Source organism: Denticeps clupeoides, chromosome 19 (genome assembly GCF_900700375.1).
Source record: "Denticeps clupeoides chromosome 19, fDenClu1.1, whole genome shotgun sequence".
In the NCBI taxonomy this organism is placed as follows: domain Eukaryota; kingdom Metazoa; phylum Chordata; class Actinopteri; order Clupeiformes; family Denticipitidae; genus Denticeps; species Denticeps clupeoides.
Genome location: NC_041725.1, coordinates 16,883,253 through 16,901,213, shown reverse-complemented (window position 1 = coordinate 16,901,213; position 17,961 = coordinate 16,883,253). Strand labels below are relative to the sequence as shown.

The 17,961-nt window shown below is 52.2% G+C and overlaps 2 protein-coding genes across 10 annotated transcripts in view; one reads left to right on the top strand and one right to left on the bottom strand.

The window, feature by feature from the left end:
- palld (palladin, cytoskeletal associated protein) overlaps positions 1-13,814 on the top strand; it is a 39,398-nt gene extending 25,584 nt beyond the window's left edge. For 5 of the 8 annotated variants that reach the window (XM_028962445.1, XM_028962447.1, XM_028962443.1 and 2 more), the window contains 11 exons: positions 6,629-7,258; positions 7,598-7,733; positions 7,965-8,066; positions 9,015-9,236; positions 9,519-9,668; positions 9,789-9,877; positions 10,120-10,252; positions 10,830-11,037; positions 11,128-11,293; positions 11,679-11,812; positions 12,461-13,814. In XM_028962445.1, the coding sequence (XP_028818278.1) occupies positions 6,629-7,258; positions 7,598-7,733; positions 7,965-8,066; positions 9,015-9,236; positions 9,519-9,668; positions 9,789-9,877; positions 10,120-10,252; positions 10,830-11,037; positions 11,128-11,293; positions 11,679-11,812; positions 12,461-12,621 (2,131 nt within the window). In that variant the 3' untranslated portion in view covers positions 12,622-13,814. Of the gene's footprint in view, positions 1-2,708; positions 3,186-6,628; positions 7,259-7,597; positions 7,734-7,964; positions 8,067-8,296; positions 8,336-9,014; positions 9,237-9,518; positions 9,669-9,788; positions 9,878-10,119; positions 10,253-10,829; positions 11,038-11,127; positions 11,294-11,678; positions 11,813-12,460 lie in introns of those variants that run through there. The other 3 variants (XM_028962451.1, XM_028962450.1, XM_028962448.1) reach the window with 3 other exon arrangements.
- cbr4 (carbonyl reductase 4) lies at positions 11,944-17,528 on the bottom strand. 2 transcript variants are annotated; one of them, XR_003743213.1, is made up of 7 exons: positions 17,415-17,528; positions 16,643-16,793; positions 15,710-15,830; positions 15,377-15,510; positions 15,025-15,159; positions 14,519-14,953; positions 11,944-14,391 (listed from the first exon to the last, which is right to left on the bottom strand). XR_003743213.1 is itself a non-coding variant. In XM_028962463.1 (6 exons), the coding sequence occupies exons 2-6, from the start codon at positions 16,785-16,787 to the stop codon at positions 14,775-14,777; spliced, it is 714 nt and encodes a 237-aa protein (XP_028818296.1). In that variant the 5' UTR covers positions 16,788-16,793; positions 17,415-17,528; the 3' UTR covers positions 14,411-14,774. The 2 variants fall into 2 exon arrangements, 1 of the variants encoding a protein (XP_028818296.1); XM_028962463.1 differs by lacking the exon at positions 11,944-14,391 and having other exon boundaries at positions 14,411-14,953.
- Between the last annotated feature and the right edge of the window lie 433 nt (positions 17,529-17,961).

The following is a 17,961-nucleotide window of genomic DNA, read 5'->3' as shown; positions in this document are numbered from 1 at the left end:
GTACCACGACAAGAGCGCCGTGTGTTTAAATATATGAATATAAAGTTTCCGTCGCATCCAAATGATAAATATTTGCGAGTGAAGTCGAGAGTTTCGCGTCTGAAACCTCCGAAATGCAGCCTTTTCACATTTCCTGCGCTCTCAGCAGGTTCTCGGCACGGGTGATTATTGTGGCGCAACTTTTGATTGCAGGTTCTGGCCATCAAGTCTGTTTCTTTAGGCCGAGCGGCTTTTCCTAATTGAATCGACCTTTCGAAAGAGTCGTTTTGGGCTGGTGAAATGTGCTCTTCTCACACCACCGCGGCCCGGACTCTCCTGGGTGGGAAGACACCCACTTCAAACCCTAAAGAAAGTGAGTGTGTGGTTTTTATAAATAGAGTTGAAGCAACCTTGAGCAATGATGAGCGTGGGAGAACGGAGCAGGACGGGGAGAAGGTCGGTCACGTGAGGGTTCTGCAGAGTTTTTAATGTCTAACGTGGCATCGGGGTGGTGACATCCAGGGTGGTGACGCAGACTGGAACGGTGGAGGCCGCGTTCTGGAATGTTCCGCGCCCCGACGGGAAGTAGAAGGTGTTGGCCCCGCCAGAGCCACGCCACAGACGGGCGGGCGGGCAATTGACTTCCTGGGGTCAGAGGTGTGGGCAGAAATGCGGGGTGGTGACCTTGCCATGTTGCGCCGTCCACTCCACATGGAACATTTCCCTCTTGCACGAGCAAAACGTGCATTACGAAGATAAATCACTTATCATTCGTACGATGAGGGCATTGATTAGGGGTGGGACTCACTCGCGATAAGATAGAATATTGATTTGTTGTCCACGACAACGGTCATATCACAGTACTGTCGACTTTTTACGATTATTTATCAGCTTAGATTGTCATATCATTGCCGGTATCACCGTGATAGAGGGCGACGAATAACATATGCACAAATCAGCCACAAGATTAAAAGCACTTTCCACACTCTTCTCGCCAGATCTCAGTCCAATCAAGCGTCAGTAGAATGCGCCGGAAAAATAAGTCTGATCTACGGAGCTGCTACCGACTTCAGAGGACTAGTGGAGACCATCAGAGCAACGCTGGTGGCACAAGGGGGACCAACTCACTGCTCTTCAGTCAAATACTAAAGCATTGTTGTTTTAAAATGTGACCCTCAGGTCCAGGGCCTGTCGGTCAGCTGGTCCTTAGTCCGCGTGTTCTGATTGGCTAGCCAGCCTGTTCATGCATGAATGCGTTTTTGAACAGCCCCAAGTTCCGCGTCGCTCCGCGATCTTGTTGGCATTAGCCCGTGTGTGTGTGTGTGTGTGTGTGTGTGTGTGTGTGTGCCACTCTCGAGCTTTTTTCGCCCCGGCCGCATATCTGCGCCGTGACTCAGAGCCTGTGTGCCGCGGTGCGCCTGCGTTTATGAGGTGTAGCTTGTAAAGTCTCTAATGGCGGATTAACAGTCACTTTCTTGTTGAGGTGTTGCGTGTTTTTGTGAGGAGAGGCACATGCGGCGGTGCGGTAAACGGAGTTCACCGGGTCACCGCGAGCGCCAGCATTCACCAAGCCAAGAGGAACACTGAAATGCGTGGAAGCGTGAGGTGACCACGGAGGGCCGCTCTGACATTAAGGGCAGTCCTTAAAAGGAGATTTGGGGACGCAGGATTGGCCGTGCGATCGGTGCCGGGGCGCCGATTGGCTACATGGGCCTGGAGTGACCTGCGAGGAATGGAGCAAGATTCCAAATAAGGAAGAGTGAGCAGAACGCAGGCCCTCGGAGAACGAGTGTTCCTTCGGTTCCGAAGAGAGGAGGGCTTATGGGTTGACAGCATGGAAACTTACTGGTTTGACTGATCCTCTGTTTGAATGTTTGGGACCACATCTTCCCAGGAGAGACGCTCACGGTATTAGAAACAGAGAGGAATCCCCACTCCAAACACACACACACACACACACACACACACACACACACTCCTCGCTCTGGGAATGACATTGTTTCCTTATGAAGTCAAGCAGAGACCATCTGTCACGGAGGCGTCTGCCGTGATCTTACGAACAGCGAGTGACAAAGGGCCCCGAACCGAGCACCCGGGAGATCTGATCAAGGAGAGCGAGGACCTGGAGGCTCCACTAAAAATAACCACGAGACCCCCCGACGGAGACGGAGCTGCACACGTCAGCCCACAAAAACGAGAGACGAACACACGCACTCTTTTATTTACACAAGGCCGGCGCTCAGGGAGGCCGCGCGAATACGTGGGATTCTAGAGAGTTTCGGGGTTACTGGTATTCTATACAACATGGTGGTCTAGTTGAAGACGCAGCAACTCGATTCAACTTGATTTCACCTCATTGAAAATAGTATTGCAAGCACTATTTGGAAAAATCCACAAAATGGACCCTAGCCTTCAAACAACAGCTTTCCACTGTTAGGTTGTTTTCCATTGTCTGTGCTTAACTAGACCATTGACTACATTTTTACATTTTTAAACTTTTGTGTTTTCCCTGTCACTTCACTCTCCTTCCCATTGGTCTGATCCTTTCCATTTTTCACCCCGCTGACACTTTTTCAGTGGCGTCAGTTCAAGCTACTAGGGTGGTAGTAGCCTAGTGGGTAACACACTCGCCTATGAACCAGAAGACCCGGGTTCGAATCCCACTTACTACCATTGTGTCCCTGAGCAGGACACTTAACCCTAAGTTGCTCCAGGGGGACTGTCCCTGTAACTGCTGATTGTAAGTCGCTCTGGATAAGGGCGTCTGATAAGTGCTGTAAATATAAATGTAAATATAAGCACTTCATCAAGTTAGGCTACCGTCACATGCGTCGATTGCCTAACCGTAACCGTAGACCAGCGTACGTAATCCAAGGGAAGCTTGGTTATAGGTTTAGGTTATAGGTTCCAGCCCCGTGGAACTGCACATCTCGACAGGCGGCGCGATTCCACGGTGCCGTACGGACTTTTATTTTGAAGCGGAGCTCTCTGGACTTTTACTTTGAAAGGCGGCCCCTCAGACAGACTCCGTCTGACTCACGGAGAGAGAGAGACTCAGTCTGTCATCGTCTGGCGGTGCAGACTCATATATATGAGGGGCTACCGGCAAACTTCTGATCGCTCACACACTCACACACACACACACACACACACACACACACACACAGTCCGCGAGGGAAATACCCCGGCGCTGCAGGACTCACCAGGTGAGTTTACACAAACAAGAAAGAGATTGTTTTAATTAGCAGTTTATTACCATTTATTAATTGTCTGTATAGAAATAAGCAACAATACGTCCGCTGGTCGGATGGTGTAGGCTGTTTACTGTTCTCCTTTGTGTGTGTGTGTGTGTGTGTGTGTGTGTGTGTGTGCACATGCTGTTTAATCTCTAAAGCATATGTGCATTAAACAGGAAAGCAGAAGGGAGCTGCAGTTGAGTTACTGTGTGTGTGTGTGTGTGTGTTTATATGAGTGTATGGCTTTAGCAGGTTCATATGTTTCCCCAAATCTTTGAAATGCACAGATATTCAAGATGAATCGTCGCAACTGGTATTGTGTGTTTTTTGTTCTTTGATCTTGTGTAACGTCCTTCTTTATCGGGCCGAGTTGTGCGGTGGTCTAAAGAAGACCGTTCCCCGGCCCCCGGCTCCACTTGCCCCGTTCATCCCGGCCGATTTCGCCAGTTACCATTCCTCTCTCCCTGACAGCGGGCTCCTGGTGGAATGTGGCGGGGCGAGTGGACGGGGGGGGGGGGGGGGGGGGGGGGGGGGGTCTGTGTTGCATTTACAGCGGGAGAAAAGAAAACAGTCTGCTTCGGTTTTACGTGCCGTGTGTGCGGGTGCAGTGAAATGGAGAGGGGTTGCGGGGTCCGGCACGGAATAAAGAGTGAAAAGCGACCCCGGGGGCTTTAGAACAGTCGCCGCTCAGATGCAGGTCGGACGAGAAAGGCAACAGGGGAGGGCCGAGAGGGCCGAGCGTGAGATTTCTACTGGCATCTTCGTGGAAACTTGGCGGCCAGAACTCGGCTTGGGTGTCGGCCCGCCGCCTCGGAGCAGATCTGGGACGAGTCCGCTCTTCCGAGGGCCGGAGCAGGGGGCCGTTTTCGGCCTGAGGCGCACCTGAGGTACCTGCGGCACTCGCACACGGATTGTTTCGGGTGGCACTATGCGGCACTACATTACGGAAAAAACAGGTGGACCGGCAGCGCAGTTCCTTTCACGGCTCTAAAGTTACATCGCCAGCAGACGCCGGCAGCCATTGGCTGGTACGAGACCGCGTTTGTGGCGGTGTGTGCTGGGGTTTGACTCCTGTTTCAGTTCAGCTATACGGGACCACCCTTCTGCCGTCTCCATTTGGTAAAGTGCATGTGATCCTGGCACTCGATCGATCAGCGGAACCCTGATTCATAACCTGGAAACGGCGCGCTTTCCCGCTCGCCGCGCTGTTCGCTGTGGAACAAACGTTTACCCGAGACGTCCGGCGCGTTTGTTCGTCACCCCGAGTGTTTACCTCCGAGTCAGGTGGGTCGGCCATGGTGCAATGATGATGTCACCTGGGCGTGGTGGTCTTTGCTGCACCAGGTGCACTCGCCCTCCAGGTCATTAAGTGTGTGTGTGTGTGTGTGTGCTGTGGGTTTACTAGCTACTCACACACACACACACACACACAAGGAAGCTGTTTTGTTGATACTGTTTACTGAAGGTCACAGTAATTACGGCCTATTTACGCTCAACCATTTCCTGTCCTTCTGCACTCGCTTCCTGTCCTCGGTCGGAGGAGTCACTTTAAACGGCGGCAGGAAGTGGTGAGATGAAAACGGCGAGGCCGCCACCGTCCCGGCAGGCGCGCGGTTAATAATTAGCGTCCTGGTGGTTAACGACGCGGCTGATTAGAGGCCGCTGTGGCGCGGATGGGAACCTCCATGGGACACTTCTGGTTTATTCCGTACTGGAAGACCGTGCATGAGGTTTTGTAGGGTACGGTGGAGGGGACGGGGTTTTTCTGTTTTCCGGAATTGTGCCGTCGCGATCCAGCTGGCTCAGCACACGACGGAACAACACTGGGTCGTTGGCATGGCGACGGCGGGCCCGCAGTCCCCCAACGCGGCCCCAGCGCGCCGCAGGCCCAGGACGTATGAAGGGGAGAATGAGAGTCTTTGTGACCGAAGCGCTTTGGTTGGACGGTGACCCGTAAACTCGCCGCATCGGCCGTTAACGTCCGTCAGAACGACACGTGGCATTTGATGAACTTTGCCGTGATATGTAACAGCGCGGCGCTGGACGGGACGGTCGGGCGATGATGTCACGGCCTGAGGGGAAGCGGGGAGCGTTTCGGGGTATTTTTAGGGAACGGGGAACCGTGTGATGTTATAATGGGATTTTCGCGGAGGCCTGGAAATCGTTAGAGCGGTTATTAGGAAAGGTCGGGTTTTTTTGGACGGGCCCTAGCTGTAAACGCATAGCTGAGAGGCGCAGGGTGCATGGCCAGAAAAGGAAAGGAAATGCTGCGGCAGGCCGAGTAGCTTTCTGCGGGAAAGCGAGGGCGCTTATCGGAGAGATTTCCCATCAGCCGGAGCGTTCGGGCCTTATCAGGGGGAGAGCCTGCCTTCGTCCTTTCAAAAACCGCTCAGCATCTGGGAACAATTATAGCTGGACCGAGCGAGAGTGGAGTCCCCAGGTTCTTTCCTTCAGGGTTCTTCAGGGTTCCTGATGAGGAACCTGGAGCTTCGTACATGTGGCCCATCAGACTGGCTCCATCTGCTGTAAAATGACAAAGCTCTTGGATTTGATTGAACCAAGCTTGCGAGCAGGATTGTGAACTTTAGAACATTTGCAGCTTCATTCTGTTCTTTGAAAAGACAACCCTGGAATTTTATTGGCCCCGCCTTAAAAGCCTGAAGTTCCTCAGTGGTATTTATGGGCACCGTGTTCCTAACCTTTCTGCAGACCAGACGGAGGGGGAGGGAGGACGGAGGATATAATTTTGTGTTCCAGAAGATTGGAACGCTCGCTTGATAGGTCCAACTGTAGCTTCCTCGGCTCCTCCCCTTCTCCCACACGCCCGTCTTCTACATGCGACGCGGTGCAGTTTCTGACCCCTAGGGCTCTGTGGACCCAGTTTCCTGACGGGGGAACCCGGCCTTCGGTTAAAGGTCAAGGTGGTCAGAGGGAGGCTCGGGGCTCGTGTCATTTTTACCGTCCCCTGTGGATCCTGGGTCTCTCGTCCCCTTCCTCGAGGGATCTGCTGAGGTGTTTTTCTTACGCGCCATGTTGACACATCCTAATGTCGCACCTGATAGGACATCCATCCATCCTCCGCCAACTCTGCCCCTGGGCTGGACAGGCCATCCATCATGCCGAGTGGCAGGAGCGAAGGTCACTAATGTCCGCGCCACGCCCTCTCGTCTTCCCACATCGACACGCTGTGACCCCGTTATCTCGGGGTAGAGAGGACGGCGGGGTATGTTCGCTCTGTGCTGATTGTAGACTTGAGGCGACGGCTGTTTGTGGTTTCGGCTCCCATCGTGACTCGGCAACTTTCTGATGTCTGTCCGTAATTAGAAAGAGACGGACAGTTTGGAGACGTTCTTGAAGGTAGTAAAACCCGCAGACATAATTCATGGTGTTCTGTCTTCTCGTCTCTCGCACAGAAACGCAGAGCAACTGAAGCAGCTCCAGGATCACATTCTGCTGGAGCAGCTAGAAGCGGCCAATTGGCAGCAGACGCATCAGGAAGCGCCGTCCCCGTCCCCTCCTCTTCCTCCTCCTCCCTCCTTCCAGGAGCTGGAGGTCAGCACCATGCAGACCAGCACGTTCAACTACGCCCGTCCCAAGCAGTTCATCGCTGCCCAGAGCCCGTCAAGTAGCGGCCCGGTGGGCGGGTACGTCACCCAGTCGTCCAACTCGTCAGGGTCCAGCCTCCCTTCGCCACTGTCCCCGCCCACCGGGCACAAGCCCTTCAGCCGCATTAACCTGCCCCCCTTCCCACAGCCGCCCCTGACTAAGGGCGGCAGCGTGGAGTCGCCCAGCTCTCCATCCTTCCCTCCACCTCCGCCACCCTTCCTCAGCAGCAGCAGCAATGTCTCCTCCCCCTCCACACCGCAGGACTTCCCGCCGCCGCCCCCTCCGCCACCTCCGCCCATCTCCTCCTGCTCCGACACCTCCTCCCCGTTCTCCTCCACCCCCCAGTCACCTGCCAACTACCTGGCGTCGGTGCTGCCAACCACGCCCTCGACCCCGCCCGTGAACGCCCTGGGCCTGCCTAAAGGCAACGGGACTGTGTGAGTACCCAGAATCCTCTCTGCTTCCGTGCCAGTCATGAACGTAGTCAAATGGACAAAATACAGAGCCAGAACGGCCAATTTTCGGCTAAATTATTTAACACGGTTTCAAAAACGCTGACTGTATTTTAGTTAAAATAAGGTCTGATTGTGGTTCGAAGGGAGTCGTTATTGGAAATTACTGAAAGATTACCGGTCGCCATGGAAACGCAGCATTCTAAAATTCCAGAGCGATAAGTGCGGAATGTCAGTGGTCCAGCTTCAGATAAGCGAGGAGAGAACTCCTGTGTACCCGCCGTGTGTAAGTGTGTGTTGCGCCGCCCTGTCTCCCGTCTCCAGCGGCTTCTCGCGGAAGTCGGGCCGGACTCCGCGCATCGCGTCCGACTCCGAGATCCAGGGCTCCAAGGACGCCGTCATCCAGGATCTGGAGAGGAAGCTCCGCTTCAAAGACGAGCGCCTCAGCAATGGACAGCAGGTGTGTGTGTGTGTGTGTGTGTGTGTGTGTGTTTGCAGCCCACACGAGAGATGTTCATTAACGTCATTTAACACTGATTAACAATGACCTACACCCAGCTCACTTCCCCTGTAAACACACATTCAAGCATTTAAGAAGGCGAGTGTGTGTGAGTGTGTGTGTGTGTGTGTGTGTGTGTGTGTGTACTAAAGTCCAGCACTAACCTGCACTGACCAGTAAACCTGCTTTCAGAGGTTAACGTATGAGGAGAAGATGGCCCGCAGGCTGCTGGGGGCCGACAACGCGGCCACTGTGTTTAATGTACAGGAGCAGCAGGAGGAGAACGTCACACAGGTACACACACACACACACGCACACACACACACACACATGCAGGAACAGCTCTGATTGGCTGCCTGTGTAGCCCTGCATGGCTGCGCCTGCCCAGCCTCTGTTGACGATGAGTTGAGGCAGTTGTGCCGTGTTGTCATGGTTACGCACGTTTCCTTGGAAGAGCGCGATGTGTCACGTGAGCATGGGATGTGACGTCATCACCACGTCCCTGTTGTCTTGTCTCCTCGCAGGAAAGCGTCTCGGCTGAGTCAGAGTCTGTCCCTCAAAAGGTTATTCTGTTTCTTTTCCTCTCCACTTCTCTGTGTGGCCCCTCCTCACACCCGGGTAACGCCCCCCTTGACCCCACCCCCCTCGCGAGGGCGAATGGACAGCCGCCGCCATCGCCGGAGACCCGCATGCAGGCGATTAACACAGAAATCACATGACCGTCACTCGCTGGATACAGCTGCTGACGGGTGGACTCAGGCCACTCCCGGCCACTCCCGGCCACTCCCTGAATCCTGACGCCACCTGTCAATCATCTGTGTCCGTGCGCTGATTGGTGGTTTGCTCACGTGTTAACCGGTTGCTTTATGGTGTCTGTGGTTACGCGGATCTGTCCTGAACAGTGGGACGATCAGCTGCATCGTAAACCTGATTACAGATCAGTGGCCACGTGTGGAGTGTGTGTGTGTGTGTGTGTGTGTGTGTCTGTGCTCGAGCTGTGCTTGCAGATGTTGCAAACCTTGTAATTACGCGTGTGATGTGTCATCTGCACACTCGCTGGTGTCCAGATGTTCCTCCTGTCTGTGTGGAGGAGATTGAGGAAGCCGAAGTCTGACGTCTCCATTTATTTGGCAATCAAATTTGGTTCGGTTTAAGCAAATATTTCGTCTCAGATGTCCATGTCCCAGATGTCCATGTCCCAGAAGCCCCCGCTGACACCCCTTCCCCACTGCCGTCCTGCAGGAGTACAAGGTGTCGAGCTTCGAGCAGCGGCTGATCAGCGAGATCGAGTTCCGCCTGGAGCGCTCGCCGGTGGAGGAGTCGGACGACGACGTCCAGCACGACGAGGACGGGCCCGGCGAGGGCGTCACCCCCTTCTTTGACCACAAGCTCAAACACTACAAAGTGTTCGAGGGCATGCCGGTCACCTTCACCTGCAAGGTCATCGGTGACCCCCAGCCGAAGGTGAGGCTCGTCTCGTGATGAACATTAAAGTCAATCGCTCAGGTTCTTCATCAAGAGGTCGTGTATGTGTGTGTGTGCAGTGTGTGTGTGTGTGTGTGTGTGTGTGTGTGGAGTGTGTACACCACGGGGAGCGCTCAGCCTTACATGGAAATTGTTTCTTGCACCAAACACAGCTGTGATTTATGAGCAAGTGTAACCAGTGTTGGTTGGTGTATTACACAACTTTTACACACTGTCACTGGTTCTGTGTGTGTGTGTGTGTGTGTGTGTGTGTGTATTTAGATCTACTGGTTTAAAGATGGGAAACAGATCTCCAAGCGCAGTGAACACTACCGCATCGGCCGTGAGTCGGACGGCACCTGCACACTGCACACCGCCTCCGCCTCCCTGGATGACGATGGGAACTACACCATCATGGCCGGCAACCCAGCAGTAAGACACACACACACACACACACACACACACACACAGAACGACAGAATTGCAAAGTCCATCCAGATCTTTAGGAATCTGCCCGTTGATTGGCTCGTTGGTTCACTCCCTCTCTCCCAGGGAAGAGTGAGCTGCACCGGCCGGATGATGATCCAGGCGGTGAATCAGAGGGGGCGGAGCCAGAGGGCGATGCCCGGGCACATCCGGAGGTGAGAGTTCTGCTCAGTTCTATTCCACCTTCGGGCTCCTGTTGCTCTGTGCGTGGAGTCCCCTGTGACCTGAAGTGACCGCAGTGTGAGCGAGCGGACGGGTGGGTGTGGTCTTTTGGCCATCATCCCCGTCACAGGTCACAGCGGGAGTGGGTGTGACTTAATGATTTTCTGAGGGTTTTTCACAGCCTGTTCCAGCAGCAGCTCGTGCAAACACACACACTCATACCTTATATCTTCAGACCCAGGTCTCGGTCCAGAGACAGCGGCGATGAGAACGAGAACATCCAGGAGCGCCACTTCCGACCTCATTTCCTCCAGGCACCTGGTGACCTGATCGTGCAGGAGGGCAAACTCTGCCGCATGGACTGCAAGGTGAAGCATTAGTGTGTGTTTTGTGCATTCCTGTTGATGTGAGGCACATCAGCGAGGAACTGCAGATCCGAGAGTCTTCATTTCCTTCTGCTCGTTTGGTTCATTTTCCCATGTACCCTCAAACCCAACTTTCTGCAGGCCCTCCTCATGCCTGCAGGAGTGGGATATTAAAAACCTCCGATCAAAAATGAATCTGGAGTCTCCATCGACAAGACAGGCCCTAATGCCAGATATTTATAGAGCTTCCAGAATCTTCCTTAACTCACCCTGACAAAAAATACAACACCCACACAGACCTGCTCACCTGAGCGAGGGCACGGCGTCGGGTTTCTCAGGAATGTGATGGCCAATGTAAACGGAGTCCGTCCCTTTCACAGCCCGCTGCTGTTCCCATGAAAAACGCACACACAGTGTACATCATGCAGTATTCATGCTGGTCATGGCTGCCCACTGCTCACTCAGGGTGATGGGTTAAATGCAGAGGACAAATTTCACTGTGTGCACCGTGTGCTGTGCTGCTGTGTATCACATGTGACAATCACTTCACTTTTTTTTTTTTTCATCTCGCCCTCTGCAGGTGAGCGGCCTGCCCACACCCGACCTCATCTGGCAGTTGAACGGTCAGACCATCCGCCCTGACTCCGCCCACAAGATGCTGGTCCGGGAGAACGGCGTTCACTCGCTGGTCATCGAGCCCGTCACCAACCGGGACGCCGGAATATACACCTGCATCGCCAGCAACCGCGCCGGGCAGAACTCCTTCAACCTGGAGCTCATTGTAGCAGGTGGCCAAACCCGCCGCGCATTTACTAACCCTTTGCGCGCCGTAGGACGGTGCACAACATCAGAGTGATAAAATGCTCCTCTGTCCACAGCTAAGGAGATGCACAAGGCCCCGGTTTTCATCGAGAAGCTGCAGAACACGCGGGTGGGCGAGGGCAGCCCCGTGCGGCTGGAGTGCCGGGTGTCTGGGGTCCCCAGCCCTCAGATCTTCTGGAAGAGAGAGAATGAATCGCTCACCCACAACACGGACAGAATTAGGTACCGCAGGGCGCATTATACACCCACCGCCATTCCATCATTCAGGCTGATGTTGATACACTTTACTCCACTCTGATTGGCTGCTCGGCGTAAGTTTAATTACCGTCATAACAACACTCATTAATTTAACCATATCACCCTGGCAGAAGTTTGGGGGTCTGCAGCCCCTTATATGGAGTCATCAGGCGGGTGACTCCACCCCCTTATCTAAACTGCTGCCACAGATTAATGAAGTTCCCTCAGTAAAGAAAGTGTACATAACACCAAACCATACCACACCACACCAATCCCACACACACACACACACACACACACGACCGAGTCCCCGCCGCAACACGCAAACCAGCATGACCCGCCCAACATCTTCCCATTCTCATGTTCCCAGCATGCATCAGGACAATTTTGGGTACCTGTGCATGATCATCCAGCCCGCACTGAAGGAGGACGCCGGCTGGTACACCGTCTCTGCCAAGAACGAAGCGGGCATCGTGTCCAGCACCGCGCGACTCGACGTGCACAGTGAGTGTCTTGTCACATTCGTCTTCACACAGTCACACTGTCCATCAGCATTTAAATATCACAAATGTTTATTGTAATATAGATGCTTTTATTGTAATATATTTAAGTGCTATACAAGATTTAGCGTGGGGGTCCACAGCACTTTCACCGCTTCCCCGATCAGAACGCTGGAATTAAAGCGCCTGATAACCTGCATGTGGGCGTCGGTAGTGGGCGTGGTCACATTTGTGTACAAGGGGTATTAGGAGTGTGGCGAACAGAGGGAAACGGAGGGCAAAGGGAGGGCATGCCACGTGCCGACGGGAGGGGGTTTAAATGAACGAGGAAGTAGGGCGCGTGGCAGCCGTAAATCCCCATTTTAAACTTTAAAACATCATTAAAGTTCATATTCAGAAATAGTTACACACCAACAAAAAGGGTGGGGTGGGTGGTTGGTTCCTTCTAGCAGACACTTCCTGGTGCTGAAGATGTAAATAACATGTGGTTCCTATTGTTTTCTCATCTTTATTAACTGCCAAATAACAGTGTAGTAATGAATAAGCATGAAACAATGTGTAGAATGTAGCTGGATAAGCTCCTTGTACATCTGAAGTCCGTTTTCGGAACAGGGGTCGGTGTGTTGACGCCTCTAATCTGTCCTCCGTCCAGGCCAGTGGCAGCAGACGCACACCCCCAAGCCCAAGAAGGTGCGGCCCTCCACCAGCCGCTACGCCGCGCTCACAGAGAAGGGTCTGGACGTCAAGGCGGCCTTCTTCCCCGACTCCAGCCCCCTGCAGCCGGGCAGCCTGGTGGAGAGCGAGGACCTGTAGAGACCCGTGGGCAGATTGACTTACGTGACCTTTGACCCCTCCCCCAGAAAAACCAAGTACTTGCGCTTTATTTTTCTTCTGGCGATCACCCTGGCTTACAGGCTACGCCCCCCCCCTCCCCGATGCAGGAGTCCCGTGACCCCCGCGGGGCCGGCGTGGCCTGGGTCACAAGTTCCAGGACGAACGGTCCACTGGACGGCCTTCGACCGGCCACTCTGCCTTGGAGCACCCTTCAAAACAGACTGCAGGATCTTTACACGGGAGACGAAATGAAATGTGAGGTCATATCCTGCCTCCGCAGTGACACACACACACACTCACACACACACTGGTGACGTCCTGATTTGCAGGGTTTGCCAAGGAGAATAAGAAGCCCCCCCTTTTGTTTTTTTGAACGATGGAAAAAGTGTACGTAGTTCCGCATGCTGCCATATTTACTCGCTGCCATAGTTTTTATGCATTTATGAAAATGTTGGGATGTTGGGGGTGTAGCAGGCGGGACAGACAACGTGTGAGGGACGTGTAACACCACCACTGGGTTTCGGGACGTTCACTCTTCTTGTCTGGTTCTGTATTTTTAGCACCGTAGGTTTTGCACGAGGCCGGCCCTTACAGAGGTTCTCTCTGTTTTTTTGTTTTTTTTGTGTTTTCTTATTTGAAATGGGTCAGGTGACCCGGAAACAGAGGCGTACGGGAAGTTTGGTCAAACTTAGTGGACTTTGAAGTGGAATCGGGTGGTTTGAGTGTGAAAGGTGGATGAATGTAGTCCAGCCTGGTGCAAGTAGTGATGATGCTGGTGACTGAACGTGGGCGTAGAGGAGGGGAAACGATGAAACATTCGTTATTAATTCAGTTATTAAAAAAAAAAGAAAAAAAAAGAAACTGAACCACCTGCAGACTGCGTATCCTGTGCTCTTATTTATCACGCGTATTCAGTTCAGAGGTACTTACATTTCAGGCATAATTATATTATTAATAATAATTCAGATCATGACTATAGACCTACACACAAATGTTTCATTGCTCATGTACGGATGCTGGAATGATGCACATCATGTATTTACCCGAGTAGAACCCGAACAGAACTCTCTCTCTCTCTCTCTCTCTCACTCACTGCCTGTATATGGATTGTTCTCCTGATGCTATTTTTGGTGTATGAGCGATAATATAAATAAAAGCCTCTGGAAATACAACCACGCCTCCAAGTGATTCTCAGCATTTACTTCATTACCCACAACTCACGCTGCAGTAGCTCCATATTCTCCCAGCAGGACGTGAGAACGTTCCAAAGGGAGGAGACGTGGCCTTCTCCCACATCACATGTACAGCGTCACTAATTTATTCTTTACCACCAAATTGAAAAATGTTTCATTTCCTGGGTAAACTGTGGGTCTCTGTTCTGTAAACGGCTGTGTGTGTGTGTGTGTGTGTCTGCTCTGAATCAGGCTCAGAAAAGAATAACAGATGAGGTCACAGCGCTTCAGATGCGCCGCGACCCTTGACCTCATCCATCCTCAGCACCAGACACTCGCTGGGTTAAAAATAACCTGCACCCCCCAATCCAGTCCAGATGGAGCCGGACCCCCCTCTGAAATATCAGAACCCAGGTCTAGACTCCCATCCAGAGTGAGGAAGAAGCACCACGATAATTGTAATAACAATGATGATGTAGTCAGTAGGACCAGATAACCGGCGAAAGGGGGAGGAGAGCAGCCTGGAGCTGGAAGGCTGATGAAGTTCTAATCAGAACCCACCATGATGGAGATGCATCTAGAACAAAAGAATGGAATTTTAACTGGAAGAAATTATTTTAATTGATAAATCCCTGAATGGGTTTAAAAAAATGAAAAGTGTTGCAGAACAACTGAACATCATCCATGAGCCGCATCATCCGTACCGCTGACATCATCATCATCTGTGCTGAAAGTTAGAGAAGATGATGGTTGAGTTGTGCAGATCATCATATGTCTGTACGTTCACATAAACACAACTGGAACGAATTCAGCAAATGAAAGGAAATGTCGGTCGAAGTGATTTGGCTCGACGCCGGAGATTCATGCGGCGCAGCAAACAAAACCCAGAGATGCAAATCCCCTTCAGTGGAGGCTTTAAAAGCCACATGTGCTGCTTCCTCCTGATAATGAGAAGCACCCCTACATCCCCAGCCGCAGGCCTCCATCCACCAGCAGCACCTGGCCGGTGACGTACGGAGACTCCAGGAGGAACATCGCGGCCCGGGCCACCTCCTCCGGCTCCCCGAACCTCCCCATCGGGATCCTCCGCGTCCACTCCATCTCGTCCAGCCCGGCGGTCATGCGTGTGCGGATGAGGCCTGCAGGGGAGTTCATGTTACGGGCCTTTAGACGAAGCGAGAGGACGGAGGAGGAGGCGGAGCAGGGGTACCTGGGGCGACCAGATTGACGCGGACGTTCCTGCCGGCGACCTCTTTAGCCAGAGAACGCGTGAAGCCCTCCAGGCCCGCCTTGCTGGCGCTGTACGCGCACTGTCCAGCGTTCCCCTTCACGCCCACCACGGAACCTGAACAGCAGCACACTTCCACTGAAGACCTCCATCGCCACCTAGAGGCCGTTTCCTACCGACACGCGTTGCTCAAAACGACACTCCTCAGTCAGAGCAGACCATGTCCGGCATGTTCTTTTAAATATGAATAATACATGTAATAATTCTTCCTTCAACCACATAGTTATATAAAAGCCTCCACTTCCACTCTGATGAGGATTTATTGATTGATTACCGATATTGACGATGGCCCCGCCCTGACTGAGCATGCTCCTTAGCGCTGCCCTGCAGGTGAGGATGGAGCCCAGCAGGTTCGTCTGGAGCGTCATGGCAATGTCGTCTGGCGGAGTCCTCAGCAGCAACGCGTCCCTTCGTCCACCAGCAGGGAACACAGACGCTCTTATACTTTCATACACTCGTAATTCAATTAAAAAAAAGACAGTTAATAACGCAGAATCTCTTCTGACATTTTCACAACCATGAACATTAAAAAAATAAACCTGCTGAAATTATTCATCTGTGCACCATTAAACAGAGTAAAGCAGTAAACGGTTTTTAAAAGTCCCACCTGTTGAGCCCGGCTGCGTTGACCAGGTATCCCACGCTGCCGCAGCTTTTCTGGATCGTCTCAAAAGCGCTTTTCACTTCCTGCTCCTTGGAGACGTCACAGCTGAGCGCCACGTGGCCCTCTGGACAGAACACACGCGGAAGCTGAAGTCCCCCTACTGTTTCATTAATAAAAACTGGAATCCTAAACCAGTAGAATGGGCACAAAAACCAGTCCGGCAGACGGATGGAGTTTGGTGGAGGGCGGGTGAGGAGCTTGGGGAGTTTGGATATGTAGATGAGCACTTTTGGGAATAAATGGGGGTGTTGGGGGTGTATATGAGGAATTGAGGGGTAGGTGGAGTTCGGAGACTAAAAGAAGAGTTGGGGATGGGTAGGTTTGAGGTTCGGAGAATAGATCAGGGGTTTAAAAATGAGATGCCAGTTTGGGGGAGCAGATGAGGATTTGGGTGGGGGGAGTAGGTGGAGTTTGGGAAAGAGTTTGGGGGAATAGATAATGAGGTTTGAAAAGGATGAGTCTGGATATATAAAGTGAAGTGATTGTCACATGTGATATACAGCAGAACAGCAAACGGTACACACAGTGAAATTTGTCCTCTGCATTTAACCCATCACCCTGAGTGAACAGTGGGCAGCCATGAAAGGCTGTGTGTGAGCAGTGTGTGGGGACGGTGCTTTGCTCAGTGGCACCTTGGCAGATCGGGATTCAAACCGGCAACCTTCTGATTACAGGGCCACGTCCTTAACTGCTAGGCCACCACTGCCCCATTAAAGGAACCGTGGAGAATGCGGGCGGAGATGAGTTGGGAGACTACATGAGGAATTAGGGGTAGGTGGAGATGAGGAGTTTAGGGCAGATATGGAATTTGGGCACATGACGAATGGAAAGTTTGGAAGCTCGGGACACGTGATGCTCTTGGTGGGTCTAACTTGCCTCCATACAGGGATGCTGCAGAGTCCTGGGCTGCTTCCATATTTCTGGACACCACAACGACCTTGTGGCCTCTGATTGCCAGCCGCCTGGCGACCGCGCGGCCGATGCCCTGTGACCCTCCGAACACCACAGCCAGCCTAGACATTGTCCCCTATGATGACAAAAAAAACATTTCTGACCTCATGTTTTGAACACACCTGGTTAGTTCTGATGATTACGGACACGTAATCTAGACCATGACACTGAATACATCCTGGACTTCTCCAACCCTACAACCTAACCCTGCACTGACACCATTTGCAGGCTCACTCTACCCTGGAAGGGGGTCCCTCTCTGTATCACTCCTTCCCAAGGTTTCTTCCTTTCTTTTTTTTTTGTGGAGTTTTTCCTTGTGTGCAGAAGGGTCAAGTGTGGGGGGTGTCAATTGTAGGGCCTGTCAAAGCCCATTGAGACATACTGTATGTGATTTTGGGCTATATAAGAAATAAATGTTGTTGTTGAATATGAAAATTCATATCTAGGGTGGTAGTAGCCTAGTGGGTAACACTTGCCTATGAACCAGAAGACCCAGGTTCAAATCCCACTTACTACCATCGTGTCCCTGAGCAAGACACTTAACCCTGAGTGTCTCCTTGTCCCTGTAACTACTGACTGTAAGTCGCTCTGGATAAGATCGTCTGGTAAATGCTGTAAACGTAAAATTTAAATGTAAAATTCTCCTTCAAAGATCGAGTGCAAAAAAAACCCCAAGTAAGTATGAAGATCTACTCACGCTGTGACCGCTCTCTACCTGCACAACTTCATTTGAATTCGTCCTCTCGGGCTGAAGTCACCGCCTGGGACATGAACTCCCGGGCGCCGCCATGTTGGTCCGCGGCGCTGCAACGTTGACCAGCAGGTGGCGCCAAACCCGCTTTATGCAGGTGACCTCGCTTTATATAAGCGATTTTCCCCAACTAATGCGAGATAATTATTAATGTTTCACTGGTTTATTTCCTTTCCCCTGCTATGTAATCTATCAAAAAGTAGTTCAACTTTCTGTTTGGCTCGTTGATTTTTCATGCAGTGTCATTGTGACACTGCAGCACAGCACACGGTGACAACAAAATGGGTCCTCTGCGTTTAACAACCACCTTCAATCACCTTCGGTGAGCAGTGGGCAGTGTGTGGGGACGGTGTCTTCATCAAGGTGACCTCAGTGGCAGCTTGCCGGTTCGGAGTATTAGTTCATTGGAGTGGCGCAGATGTTCTACTTTTAGAAGGCCATTCTGAGTAAAATCTGCATGAAGATTTCAAATCAAGGTTCTAACCTTTAACCC